The sequence below is a fragment of the Amblyraja radiata genome, chromosome 30 (assembly GCF_010909765.2).
Source record: "Amblyraja radiata isolate CabotCenter1 chromosome 30, sAmbRad1.1.pri, whole genome shotgun sequence".
In the NCBI taxonomy this organism is placed as follows: Eukaryota; Metazoa; Chordata; class Chondrichthyes; order Rajiformes; family Rajidae; genus Amblyraja; species Amblyraja radiata.
Window position 1 is genome coordinate 9,569,481 of NC_045985.1, and position 11,075 is coordinate 9,580,555.

Consider the following 11,075-nt stretch of genomic DNA (forward strand, 5'->3'; position numbering starts at 1 on the left):
CGCAGTTCTTGTTCAAATGATGATTATTCTTACTTGACTTCACTTTAACTTTATATTTAACCATCGTTTTACACCCCAGTTAGTTTCTTTTTTCTGTCCTGCTCTAAACTGTCCCATAACATTCCATGCGTTTACATTTATATACCGGTCAGTTTAACATCTCACTAAACCCTCCATGGGTATTTGAGGTCAGGACACGGTCACCTAGAACACGTTCACCCTGAAAACCTACAGCAGATGTGCTGCAGTCGGCAGCGTGAGCGGTAGACACTCGCGGTACAGAGGGATCACAAGGGATCAGCAGCTTCCAATCAGTGAAAGCAGTTTCAAACCAGGAAGTGGCAGGAGTTAAAATGGCTTCTAAAGAGCAGGTCGAGAATTTAACAGAGGAGCTAATTTGTCCCATCTGCCTGGATTTCTTCACCGATCCGGCTACACTGGAGTGTGGGCACTACTTCTGCCGCTCCTGTATCACACAGAGTTGGGACAGGGAGGAGAAAAACTCCTGCCCGGAATGTAGAGAGGTGTTTACAGACCGCACCCTTAAAGTTAATCGGGCCTTGGCGAGAATGTCTGAGAAAGCTCGAACACTGAGCCTGAATACGGAAGAGAAGGAAAGTAAACATCACTGCGAGGAACATCAGGAAGAACTGAAGCTGTTTTGTGAAACGGACAAGAAACTGATCTGTGTGATTTGTGCAGCTGGGCGGGAACACAGAAAACATCGTTTCATGCAGATAGATGAAGCTGTTGAAACCTACAAGGTAAAAGCAAACCGACTACGATCACTTGCTTGAATGTATAGTTGAATGTTTATTGTCTAACCCCCTTTCTCTCTGATTCCCAGGATCAGGTTAAATCATCCATACAATCTCTGACAACAAATAAATCAGCCATCCAGGAAACGGAAGAGCAACAGAAGCAGAAGATTTCCCAAGTCCGGGTGAGGCCTTGCTGTGTGGTATTTCTGATCGTGTTGTGTAGTTTTGTATTTTGGTTAATGCACTACAGCGTAGCGTGGCAGCAGTTAGTTGCGCTGTTTCACTGCTCCGGTGAATTCGGTTCGACCCTGACTTCTGGTATTGTCTACGTGACGCTTCCATGTCCCCTTCCCCCCGCTCTCTACCCCTCCCCCCCGCTCTCTTCCCCTCCTCCAATACAACACTCCCGCCCAACTCCCTCCATTAATATAACTCTCCCCTTAACCCCCCCCCCCCCGTACAACTCTCCCCTTAATCCCCGCCCCGCCCCCCAACTCCATCCCATGGTACAACACCCCCCCCCCCCCCTATTTCCTACCCTGGAATTACACTCACCTACCCCACCCCCTCCCCTGGTACAACTCTGTCCACTCCTCACCACCAAACCTTTCACCTCCCTTGACACAACTCCCCCCTACCCCTCCCCTGGAACAAGTCTGTCCTCCCAGCACCAACCACCCACTCCCCTGGCATAACCCTGCCCTCCCTCTCTCACACAACTCTGCCCAACCCCCATGCTTCTTGCAGTATAATTTAAGGGTAAACAAGCAAGGAAATTGTATCATTTCAAGGTATAATTATCAACAATTCTCTGCATGGAGGGCGCTGCCTCGCTTTACCGCCACCAGGGGCGCTGCCCCCTGGACCCCCTTCTCTCTTCCTCCTTTTTCAGTTTTTCCCTGTCTCATGCCTGATCAGGGGATATGGGGAGAAAGCAGGAATGGGGTACTGATTCTGGTTGATCAGTCATGATCATATTGAATGGCGCTGCTGGCTCGAAGGGCTGAATGGCCTACTCCTGCACCTATTGTCTATGTTTCTATATTCTCCCCATGACCAGGGTGGGTTCCGCCCACATCCCCCAGACATGTTGGTTTAATTGTTGGCTGTAATGAAGCTGCTGAAGGCGGGTGATCTGGGAGTCCATGGGAGTTAATGTGGACGTGAGGGCCATTGTGTTTCAGGGAAACGGGAGGAAATGAGATTAATGGGATTATTCTAAGGAACAGCATAGATATCGATGTGCCAAATGGTCACCTTCTACTTCACAACGAAATAGAATACAGAAATATATTCGATCAATCTTCACCTTTCATTTGACAGGAGCAGTCACAAAGCCTCAAGTCTCACGTCACATCTCAGTTTGCTGAACTGCACCAGATTCTCGTGAAGAAAGAGCAGCGCATTCTCAGAGAGATCAAGGAGGATGAGGAGAAGATTCTAAGTCCAATGGAAAAAAATCTTCAAGACATTCAAGAAAATTTAAACACTATTGAGGAGGAACTCTCAAAGCTGCAGGGGCGAATGGAACAAACAGACATCGTGTTATTTCTGAAGGTCAGGGGTTATGTTTCACTCTCGTTCAATGAAACTGCAGTCACAACATTGGGAGCGATATATTTGTGGAAATGCAACTTTTATCAATTCACATATTTATCCAACATCCTCCATACAAACACGCTCTGCTATCTCATAATTCATAGTAGACGAATTAGACCATTCGGCCCATCAAGTCTACTCCGCCATTCAATCATGGCTGATCTTGTTCACCCTGTCAACTCCATTCTCCTGCCATCTCCCCAGTGCCTGATGGTCTGCATCTCAGGGTACTTAAGGAAGAGTCTCTAGAAATAGTGGACGCATTGGTGATAATTTTCCAATGTTCTATAGTTTCAGCATCAGTTGCTGTAGATAGGAGGGTAGCTCATGTTATCCCACTTTTTAAGAAAGGAGGGAGAGAGAAAACAAGGAATTATAGACCAGTTACCCTGACATCAGTTGTGGGGAAGATGCTGGAGTCAATTATAAAAGATGAAATAGCGGCACATTTGGATAGCAGTAACAGGATCTGTCCGAGTCAGCATGGATATTTACGAAGGGGAAATCATGCCTGACTAATCTTCTGGAATTTTTTGAGGATGTAACTAGGAAAATGGAGATGGGTGAGTCAGTGGATGTAGTGTACCTGCACTTTCAGAAAGCCTTTAAGGTCCCACATGGGAGATTAGTGGGCAAAATTAGAGCACATGGTATTGGGGGTAGTGTACTGACATGGACAGTGAATGTGAGTGGAGGGCGAATGAGTGGGAATTAATGGGCATGTGAAATAGAATAGGGTACAAGGAATTGGATTGTGGGAATAGAAAGGAGGGTAATGCAGATTACTTTCACAACATTCCAGTAGCTTTCAGACAAGTCCTGAATTGCCAGGATAATGAAAGCTACGGATTAAATGCAAGCAAATGGGAGCGGTGTCGGTAGGTACAGTGGCAAGCATGGGCATTGTGGGCCGAAGGGCCTTTGTCTACACCCCATGTCTCGAGATTGGGTTGCCTATGCGACCTTCCATTTCGTGAAGATATGCTGGAGAATGACATAATATATTGATCTTCACCTTTCAACTGACAGGATCAGTCACACAACAACTTTCCTTTCCTTTTATAATCTTTTTATTCATTTTTTTCAAAAACAAAAACAAAAAACAACAAAAAAAATAATGATCAACATAACAATGATATTGATACATAGGGATCAGGGTTACATTAATATCAGGTATAACCTAAATATGAGACCAGTGTCAAAATACACATTGAGTATAGACCTCCCGGTCTCTAGGTTGGTATATCCTTTTTTGCGGTGTTTTGTGTTATAATAGAGCGATTGTTTCTCCTTTTTTTTCTTTTCTCTCTAGGGTCTATTTCCTTTCTTTACTTCCTTCTCTAACTTCTTCTCTAAGGGGCTTTCTTTTCCCAACACTTTCCTGCTCCTTCACGACTCTTGCTCACTTTCCTTACTTCTTTTATTTCTACCTTTTTTAAAGCTCGAAAAATGAAGTGGTACAACAAATGTAACAAGATATATGTGATGTGTATTACTGTAATTCACTGTACTTCTAATAAAAATAAATTAAAACCCCCCCAAAATAACAGGGATAACCTAAATATGAGTCCAGTGTCAAAATACACATTGAGTATAGACCTCCCGGTCTCTATGTAAATATAGTTAAGTGTTTAAAAGAAAACTTGTATATATTTAAAAACAAAAAGATAAAAAGAAAAAAAAAGCCAAGAGAAAAAAGAGAAAAAAAAAACCTCCCTAAACTAGAAAAAAAAAGCAAAACTGAATCTGGGCTGCAAAGAATTTCAACAATTGAAGTCCCTCTTTGTCGTCAAGTCCGTTCCACCGTATAAAGGTAAAATAATTATTATAACGGTTGGAGAGGGGACAATTTATGTTGTGTGAAAATGTTGAATAAATCTTCCCCAAGTCCTATCAAATTTAACCAAGGGTTCAACAATGTCACTCCTGATTTTTTTCTAAATTTAAACATGAAATCGTTTCAGAGTACCAATCGAGTGTGGTTGGAGGATTAGAATATTTCCATTTAAATAAAATATATCTTCCGACATTTAATGTGGTCAAAGCAATCAGCCGATGAGCCAGAGATCACAACCCAGTTTGCTGAACTGCACCAGATTCTCACTAAAATAGAGCAGCATTTACTCGTTCCTTCTCTCCAGAGATGCTGCCTAACCCGCTGAGTTCCTCCAGCATTTTGTGTCTACCTTTGATTTAAACCAGCATCTGTAGTTCTTTCCTCCACACATATTCTCTCTCTAGTTGTCCCTTTGACCTCAGAGGGAACCATTCTCTCCCGAGTTATTCTTTAGCTATTAATATATTTGTTGTATCTCTGGGGATTCTCTTGTTTGTCGTGACACGTGACTCTGTTTTGTTCTGCTGATTTTCTTTTAATTTACTCCTGCACGATTTTATACTGCAAAACAAATTGCTTGATGACAACAACCTGTACCCGACCAGTGCCTCACACCCTTTGTGGTTCCCTCATTCTGATACGTGATCTTATGTTACATTACCATCTGCATCGACCAGACCTGTGACCGCAAATTCCACATTCTAATCACTGAATTTCTGACAGGATTTGCTCCAGGTCACTTTGAATTTTACATTTTTGTTTTGGTATCTGCAGAACGGGTGATACATTCTACATCCACACACAATCTAATCCTTCGTTAATCTTAAATCCCTCCAACCAATCATGGTTAACAGCTTATTGTTGAGTAACATATGATAAGCATTTTTCGACACTGGGCCTGTACTCGCTGGAGTTTAGAAAAATGAGCGGAGACATCATTGAAACTGACCGAAGAATGAAAGGCTTCACACAATGCTTCAATGTGGAGAGGATGTTTCCACTAGTGGGAGAGTCTGGGACTAGAGGTCATAGCCTCAGAATTAAAGGACATTTCTTTAGGAAGGAAATGAGGAGACATTTTAGTCAGAGGATGCTGACTCTGGAATTCTTTGCCACAGATGGCTCTGGAGGTCAAGTCAGTGGATATTTTTAAGGCAGATATATATAGATTCTTGATTAGTATGGGTGTCAGATGTTATGTGGAGAAGGCAGGAGAATGGGGTTAGGAGGGAGAGATAGGTCAGCCATGATGGAATAGTGGAGTAGTCTTGATGGGCTGAATGGTCCTATCACTTATGACCATATGACATTATTCAGCAGGAAATTCACAACACGTCCAGACTTCCCTTTTAAAAAAAATTCAAAATAGACTTTAGTCGGGTAATAAATATATATAATAAATGAACCGTGCAAAAAAAATGCATCCAACATTTTCGGAGGCTATACAAATTATTTAATACAGTCTACAAACATTGCTCAAATTTCACAAATTTATCCCCCGCTCTTGCCACTCATGTGGCCCACTGGTGTGGGATCCCTTCCCTTATTTTGAGGGCGTCTCCACCACACCCTGCAGATTTTCCTGCACATTGCCTCCTCTGAGTTATAGCATAATTTTCACAAACATTTAACAACCCTCCTGCATTGGTTCCATCAGTGTAATGTCCTCTGTGTGACAACGTGAGCGCGAGTCAGAAAATGGTAGTTTTCAACTATTTGAAATAACTTGCGTGAAATTGTTGTTCCCTCAGTCAATTTCTGCTTTATTTATTTCAGGAGGAAGCTGGTCGCAAGAGGAGGTAGGACATGCTCTTCAGTTAAACTCTGCACGGATCAGTAAAATCACATAAACATGTTGACGCGCAGGTTTTAACCGGTTATTTAATATTTGCAGAATTAATGATGAATCCCAGACATTGTCACTGAGAGATGGTGCCATACTGGATGAAAAATTTGATCACCCCTTCTGGTTGAACGCAGTGTTGAAAGATATTGTTGTTGCCAATCACCAAGGTAAAACATATGGATTCCTTACTTCTTATGTGGGTGACATATTTAAGTTGTAAATAGATGCAAAGATTGACCGTAATATTGAACTGAAGGGGAACTAAAGTTTTATACCAGCACCAATCTCACCTTTTGGGAAGCTTCACAGTCAAGTGGTCAGCTGGAGATGTCAGAACCCTGAACACATCCAACACAGGGAGCACAATACAACCAAGACACAGATTGCTAGATGAACTAAAACATTTTAACCCCATCCGCAGAAACACGCCACGATACGAGTTTGAATTCTACCAGGTAGCCAGCAAAGTAAACGTGACTAAATTAAATCAGAGGTATTGAAAACTAGTAGGAATTAGATGACCAAGATTGTCATAAAAACCGCGGGTTCCATCAGAGAAGGATATATGTGTCACTGGTCCTGCTTGTCCTGTCAGTGACTACTGACTTTGGTTAACTCATGTCTACCCCCTGCTGGAGTTACGGACTTCATTGTCATTAACTCTCCACTACATTGAGGCATTGTATGAATGAGTCGCTTCAGACAAACTAGTATTGACCTCAGCCAGGAATTTCGTCTCGGACGAAAACACCCAATTACTTGTTCAGTTTATATAAAATGGATTTAACTAAATCTAGTTTAAAATTAGTCCCAAAATGTTAATCTTCAAGTGGAATTGGTAGTAAAGAAAGCACAGTCAAGAGGGCTTGTATACAAAATGGGGATGTAATGCTGAGGCTCTATGAGGCGCTGGTAAGGCCACATTTGGAATATTGTGTGCAATTGCAGACACCATAACTGAGGAAGGATGTGCTGGCTCTGGAGAAGGGCCTGAGGAGGTTTACAAGAATAATCCCAGGAATGAGTAGGCTAACCTATGATGAGCTTTGTCGGCACTGGGCCTGTTCTCGCAGGAGTTTAGAAGAATGAGGGGGGACTGCATTGAAACATACAGAATAGTAAAAGGCTTGGATAGAGTGGATGTGGGGAGGACGTTTCCACTAGTGTTTAGGACTAGAGGTCACAGCCTCAGAATGAAAGAACGTTCTTTTAGGAAGGAGATGAGGATAATGTTTTTGAGTCAGATGGTGGTGAATCTGTGACATTCTTAGTCAGAGAAGGCTGTGGAGCCTAAGTCAGTGGATATTTTTAAGGCAGCGATAGATAGATTTTTGATTAGTACAGGTGTCAGATGTTTTAAGGAGAAGGCTGGAGAATGGATTTAGGAGGGAGAAGTAAGGATCAGCCATTATTGAATGGCGGAGTTCTTGATGGGCCAAATGGTCTAATTCTACTCCTATCACATGATATCGATATTACTTGTGAAACAATAAGATCTTGACCGCTTTTGACTTGCTGCGATGTGATTTCTAAGAGAACGGCGCCACTTACGGCTGCCATTTTTGGCCACCTCGCTCAGAGCCCCCCTCCGCCGGACTGGACTGGAGGATTTTTCCCATCGATGAAAAAACAGAGAAATATTAAGTGTTTTAAAAAACATCACCAATCTCTCTGCTGCCCCTGCTGGTGGGAGGGGGGAGAGACTATAAAACCCGGAAGTGGTGTGCCTCACTCAGTCTCCGCAAGATGGCGGAAGCGAGAGGGTCATCTCTCTCTGAGCTCTAAATAACACTGAACACATGTCTACTGAACTGTGAGGGTCCTTAATGTGATTTGAAAATGGAAATATGGTTGGTTTGAAGTAAGAAGGCACTGCAAATGGTTGTTTGGGGAGTTTGGGTTGAAGTAAAAAGGCACTGCAAATGGTTGTTTGGGGGGTTTGGGTTGAAGTAAAAAGGCACTGCAGAGGGTTGTTTGGGGGTATTGGGTTGAAGTAAAAGGCACTGCAAATGGTTGTTTGTCTAAGCTTGACAGCTTCCTGTTTGCACTATATTGATTTTAGATAAAATGCTACCACTTACGGCTGTGATTTTGGCCATCTTACTCAGTCCCCCTCTGCTCATCAGGTGCAGAGGATTTTCCCATCAATGAAAAATAAAAGTGTTATTAGTGTTTTAAAAATGTTGAGAATCTCTCTCCTGTCAATCACGTCATGAAGGCCACACCTTTTCCGGTGGGAGGGGGAGGGATTATAAAACCTGGAAGTGTGGCTCAGTCTCTGCATGATGGGGGAGGGAGAGGTCATGACTCTGTCTGAGCTGGGAATCAACTGAACACACTGAATGTCTACTGACCTGTGAGTGTGGTGTTTGTGTGGTTTTATGGTGGTTTCACCCTGCTTGAAATGGTACGAAACTGCTTTCGAATGTGGTGGCCTTGCACACTGCATTAAATGGTATGAAACTGCATTTAAATTTGGTGGCCTTGCACCCTCCTTGAAATGGTATGAAACTGCACTTGAATTTGGTGGCCTTGCACCCTGCTTGAAGTGGTAGGGAAATTGATTTGAATTTGGTGGCCTTGCATTCTGCTTGAAATGGGATTTCAAGGAATAGCTGTGAGTCAACTGCCAGCACATCAGGCTTGAGGGACTGAGCTGCCACCCCAAGAATCCACTTGGCCCACAATGTCCATACTAGCCCTCTGGAGACCATTAGTCCCTGCAGCCAACAACACCCATACCAGCCCTCCGGAAAGCCCCCCCCCCCCCTCCACCCCCCCCCCCCCCCCTCCACTGGCCACCAATATTGGAATTGGTGGAGAGGTGGAATATTGCGTCAGGGGACCATCCCTCCCGTGTGTGCATGGGACCCAACGGGTCCCACTTAGTCTAGTTATGACCTTATAAATATTGAAATGTGGGATCAATGTGTTGACCAGGATTGTTATCACAATTTATGGGCGATCTTCAGAGGGAAATCTGTGCCATAACTCTGTCTGACTTGTCAGTGACTGAAGTTTCTGGTGACTCAGTGTTTCCCCCTCTTGGAATCGCTAGGTTCACTGTTATTAACTGTCTATCATGTTGAGGCATTGCTTGAATTAGATTCGTCAGGGAAACTAGCATTCACCTCAGTCTAGGCTTTTTCTCGGTGGAAAACAACAGCAATTTGTCCAGACAAAGATCCTCTTACACACATACACCTGAAAATTGAGATTTTGTGCCGAATTTCTCCCTGTAACGAAAGTCTTCCAACACAATCAACATCCCGATGAAACTTTGTAGGAAGGAAGTGCAGGTGTTGGTTTCAATTGAAGATAGACAAAAAATGCTGGAGTAACTCAGTGTGTCAGGCAGCATCTCTGGAGAGAAGGAATGGTGGACATTACGGATCGAGACCCTACTTCAGGCTCAATGAATCAATGAATCAGACTCAGAACCGATGATTCTCATCTGTTCCCTCTCCAGCACAAACACATCCTTCCTTGAGCATGTCGACCTGCACACAATACACCAAGTGAGGCTGACCAGCCTTGATAGCCTTCCACGTGACCCAGAGCACCAACAAATTCCAAGTCAGTACAAATTTACTTCGCATGCCTACGGCATGGAAAGTGGTCATTAATATATATCATAACCAGCAACAATCCCAGGACAGATCCCTGCTGAAGACCACTGCGTACAGATAGCCACTACCATTCCACACCTTTCATTCACAAAACTATCCTGATGCCAATATCCTCTGCCTCCTTAAACCAAGTCAATCTTGGATCCAATTATCCAGCTCATATCGGATATCATATGCCTTCTCTTTCACCACTCGCCCACCATGAGGGAACATGCCCAATGCCCCATGAAAACCCATACATTGGTTTAACCTGAGTTGAATGAATTCTTGGTTACAGGTCCAGGATCATTTCCACCCATGAATCTCCTCTCCTTCAGCGACCCTACAATCGCGAGCCTCCACACATTCTGTGTTGCACAAGGGCCATTCAATCCCGACATTTTTCAGTTGTGGAAGCCACCCCACCTTCAGTCTCGCCCTCTGCTGCAGAGAACATGAGCAGAAGCACCACTACTGGCATCTGAAATCGCCTCTATTCAGTGTGATGATGATGACTCTGCCCCAGGCCTCAACTCGTCCTGTGTGCCAGTTCCACACTTGCCCCAATTCTCCAATATTACATCCGATATCCTGCCTGCCTTATGAAATACTTCCGGTTACCCACTTATCTCAATCCGCTACTTGATAATCTGATTCCTCTCCACCACCTAACAGCTAGATCTCACAAAACCATGCCCAACCGCTTCAAAGAGAACAAGCAAGAGTGGAGGGAGAGAGAAAGAGAGAAGAGACGAAAAACGACATAGGAAACAAGAGAAAGAAAAGGAAAGATAGAGAAAAAAGACAGAGGAGAAAAAGAGAGAGAGAGAGGAAAAAAGACGAGAGAGAAGAAAGAGAAGAGAAAGAAAAGCGAAAGAGAAAGAGAAAAGAGAGATGAAAGAAGAGAGAGAGAGAGAATAGAGCAGAGAGATAGAGAGATAGAGAGAGAGAAGATAGATCACGAGAGAGAGAGAGAGGGACGGGAGAGGGCAGAGGAGAGGGACGTGATGGTATCGGGCTTTATCTTTTCTTTTCTCTTTTCTCTTTCTCTCTTTCTCTCTCTCTCTCTCTTTCTCTCTCTCTCTTTCTCTCTCTCTTTTTCTCTCTCCCTTTTTTCTCTCTCTCTCCTCCACTGCCCGACCCGCTCCTTCAATCCACGAGCCACCCCTTTCCTCGGAGTGAAATGTGGAGAAAGGTTTGTGTTGTCCATCTCACGTAATTGGGTGAAACCCCGGGCAAGGTTTCAGTTGTCCGCCCGCCTGTGCCCGAGTCTCCCCCCGACCCCCGGGGACTCTCTGATTCTCTGCTTCTCCCCCCAGTCTCCGTCACCCTGGATGTGGAAACAGCGCATGCGCAGCTCGAGGTGTCTGAGGATCGGAAGAGGGTGAGATTTACCGGGACCCGGAGGAGTCTCCCTGACACCG

The 11,075-nt window shown here is 44.0% G+C and overlaps 1 protein-coding gene across 1 annotated transcript; it reads left to right on the forward strand.

Annotated features, from left to right (window-relative positions):
• The first annotated feature begins 591 nt into the window (after nt 1-591).
• LOC116989948 (nuclear factor 7, ovary-like) lies at nt 592-11,070 on the forward strand. Its single transcript, XM_033047503.1, has 7 exons — nt 592-764; nt 848-943; nt 2,085-2,318; nt 5,974-5,996; nt 6,092-6,210; nt 10,971-11,014; nt 11,059-11,070. Exons 1-7 carry the CDS (start codon nt 732-734, stop codon nt 11,068-11,070), a joined length of 561 nt encoding a protein of 186 aa, XP_032903394.1. The 5' UTR covers nt 592-731.
• Nucleotides 11,071-11,075: the final 5 nt, after the last annotated feature.

Excerpts from the sequence above, each read along its gene's own strand:
- LOC116989948 (XM_033047503.1), top strand. The coding sequence starts at position 732 with ATGCAGATAGATGAAGCTGTTGAAACCTACAAG. Across the intron at positions 765-847 it reads AAGCTGTTGAAACCTACAAG|GATCAGGTTAAATCATCCAT; the intron begins GTAAAAGCAAAC and ends TCTGATTCCCAG. Across the intron at positions 2,319-5,973 it reads ACATCGTGTTATTTCTGAAG|GAGGAAGCTGGTCGCAAGAG; the intron begins GTCAGGGGTTAT and ends TATTTATTTCAG.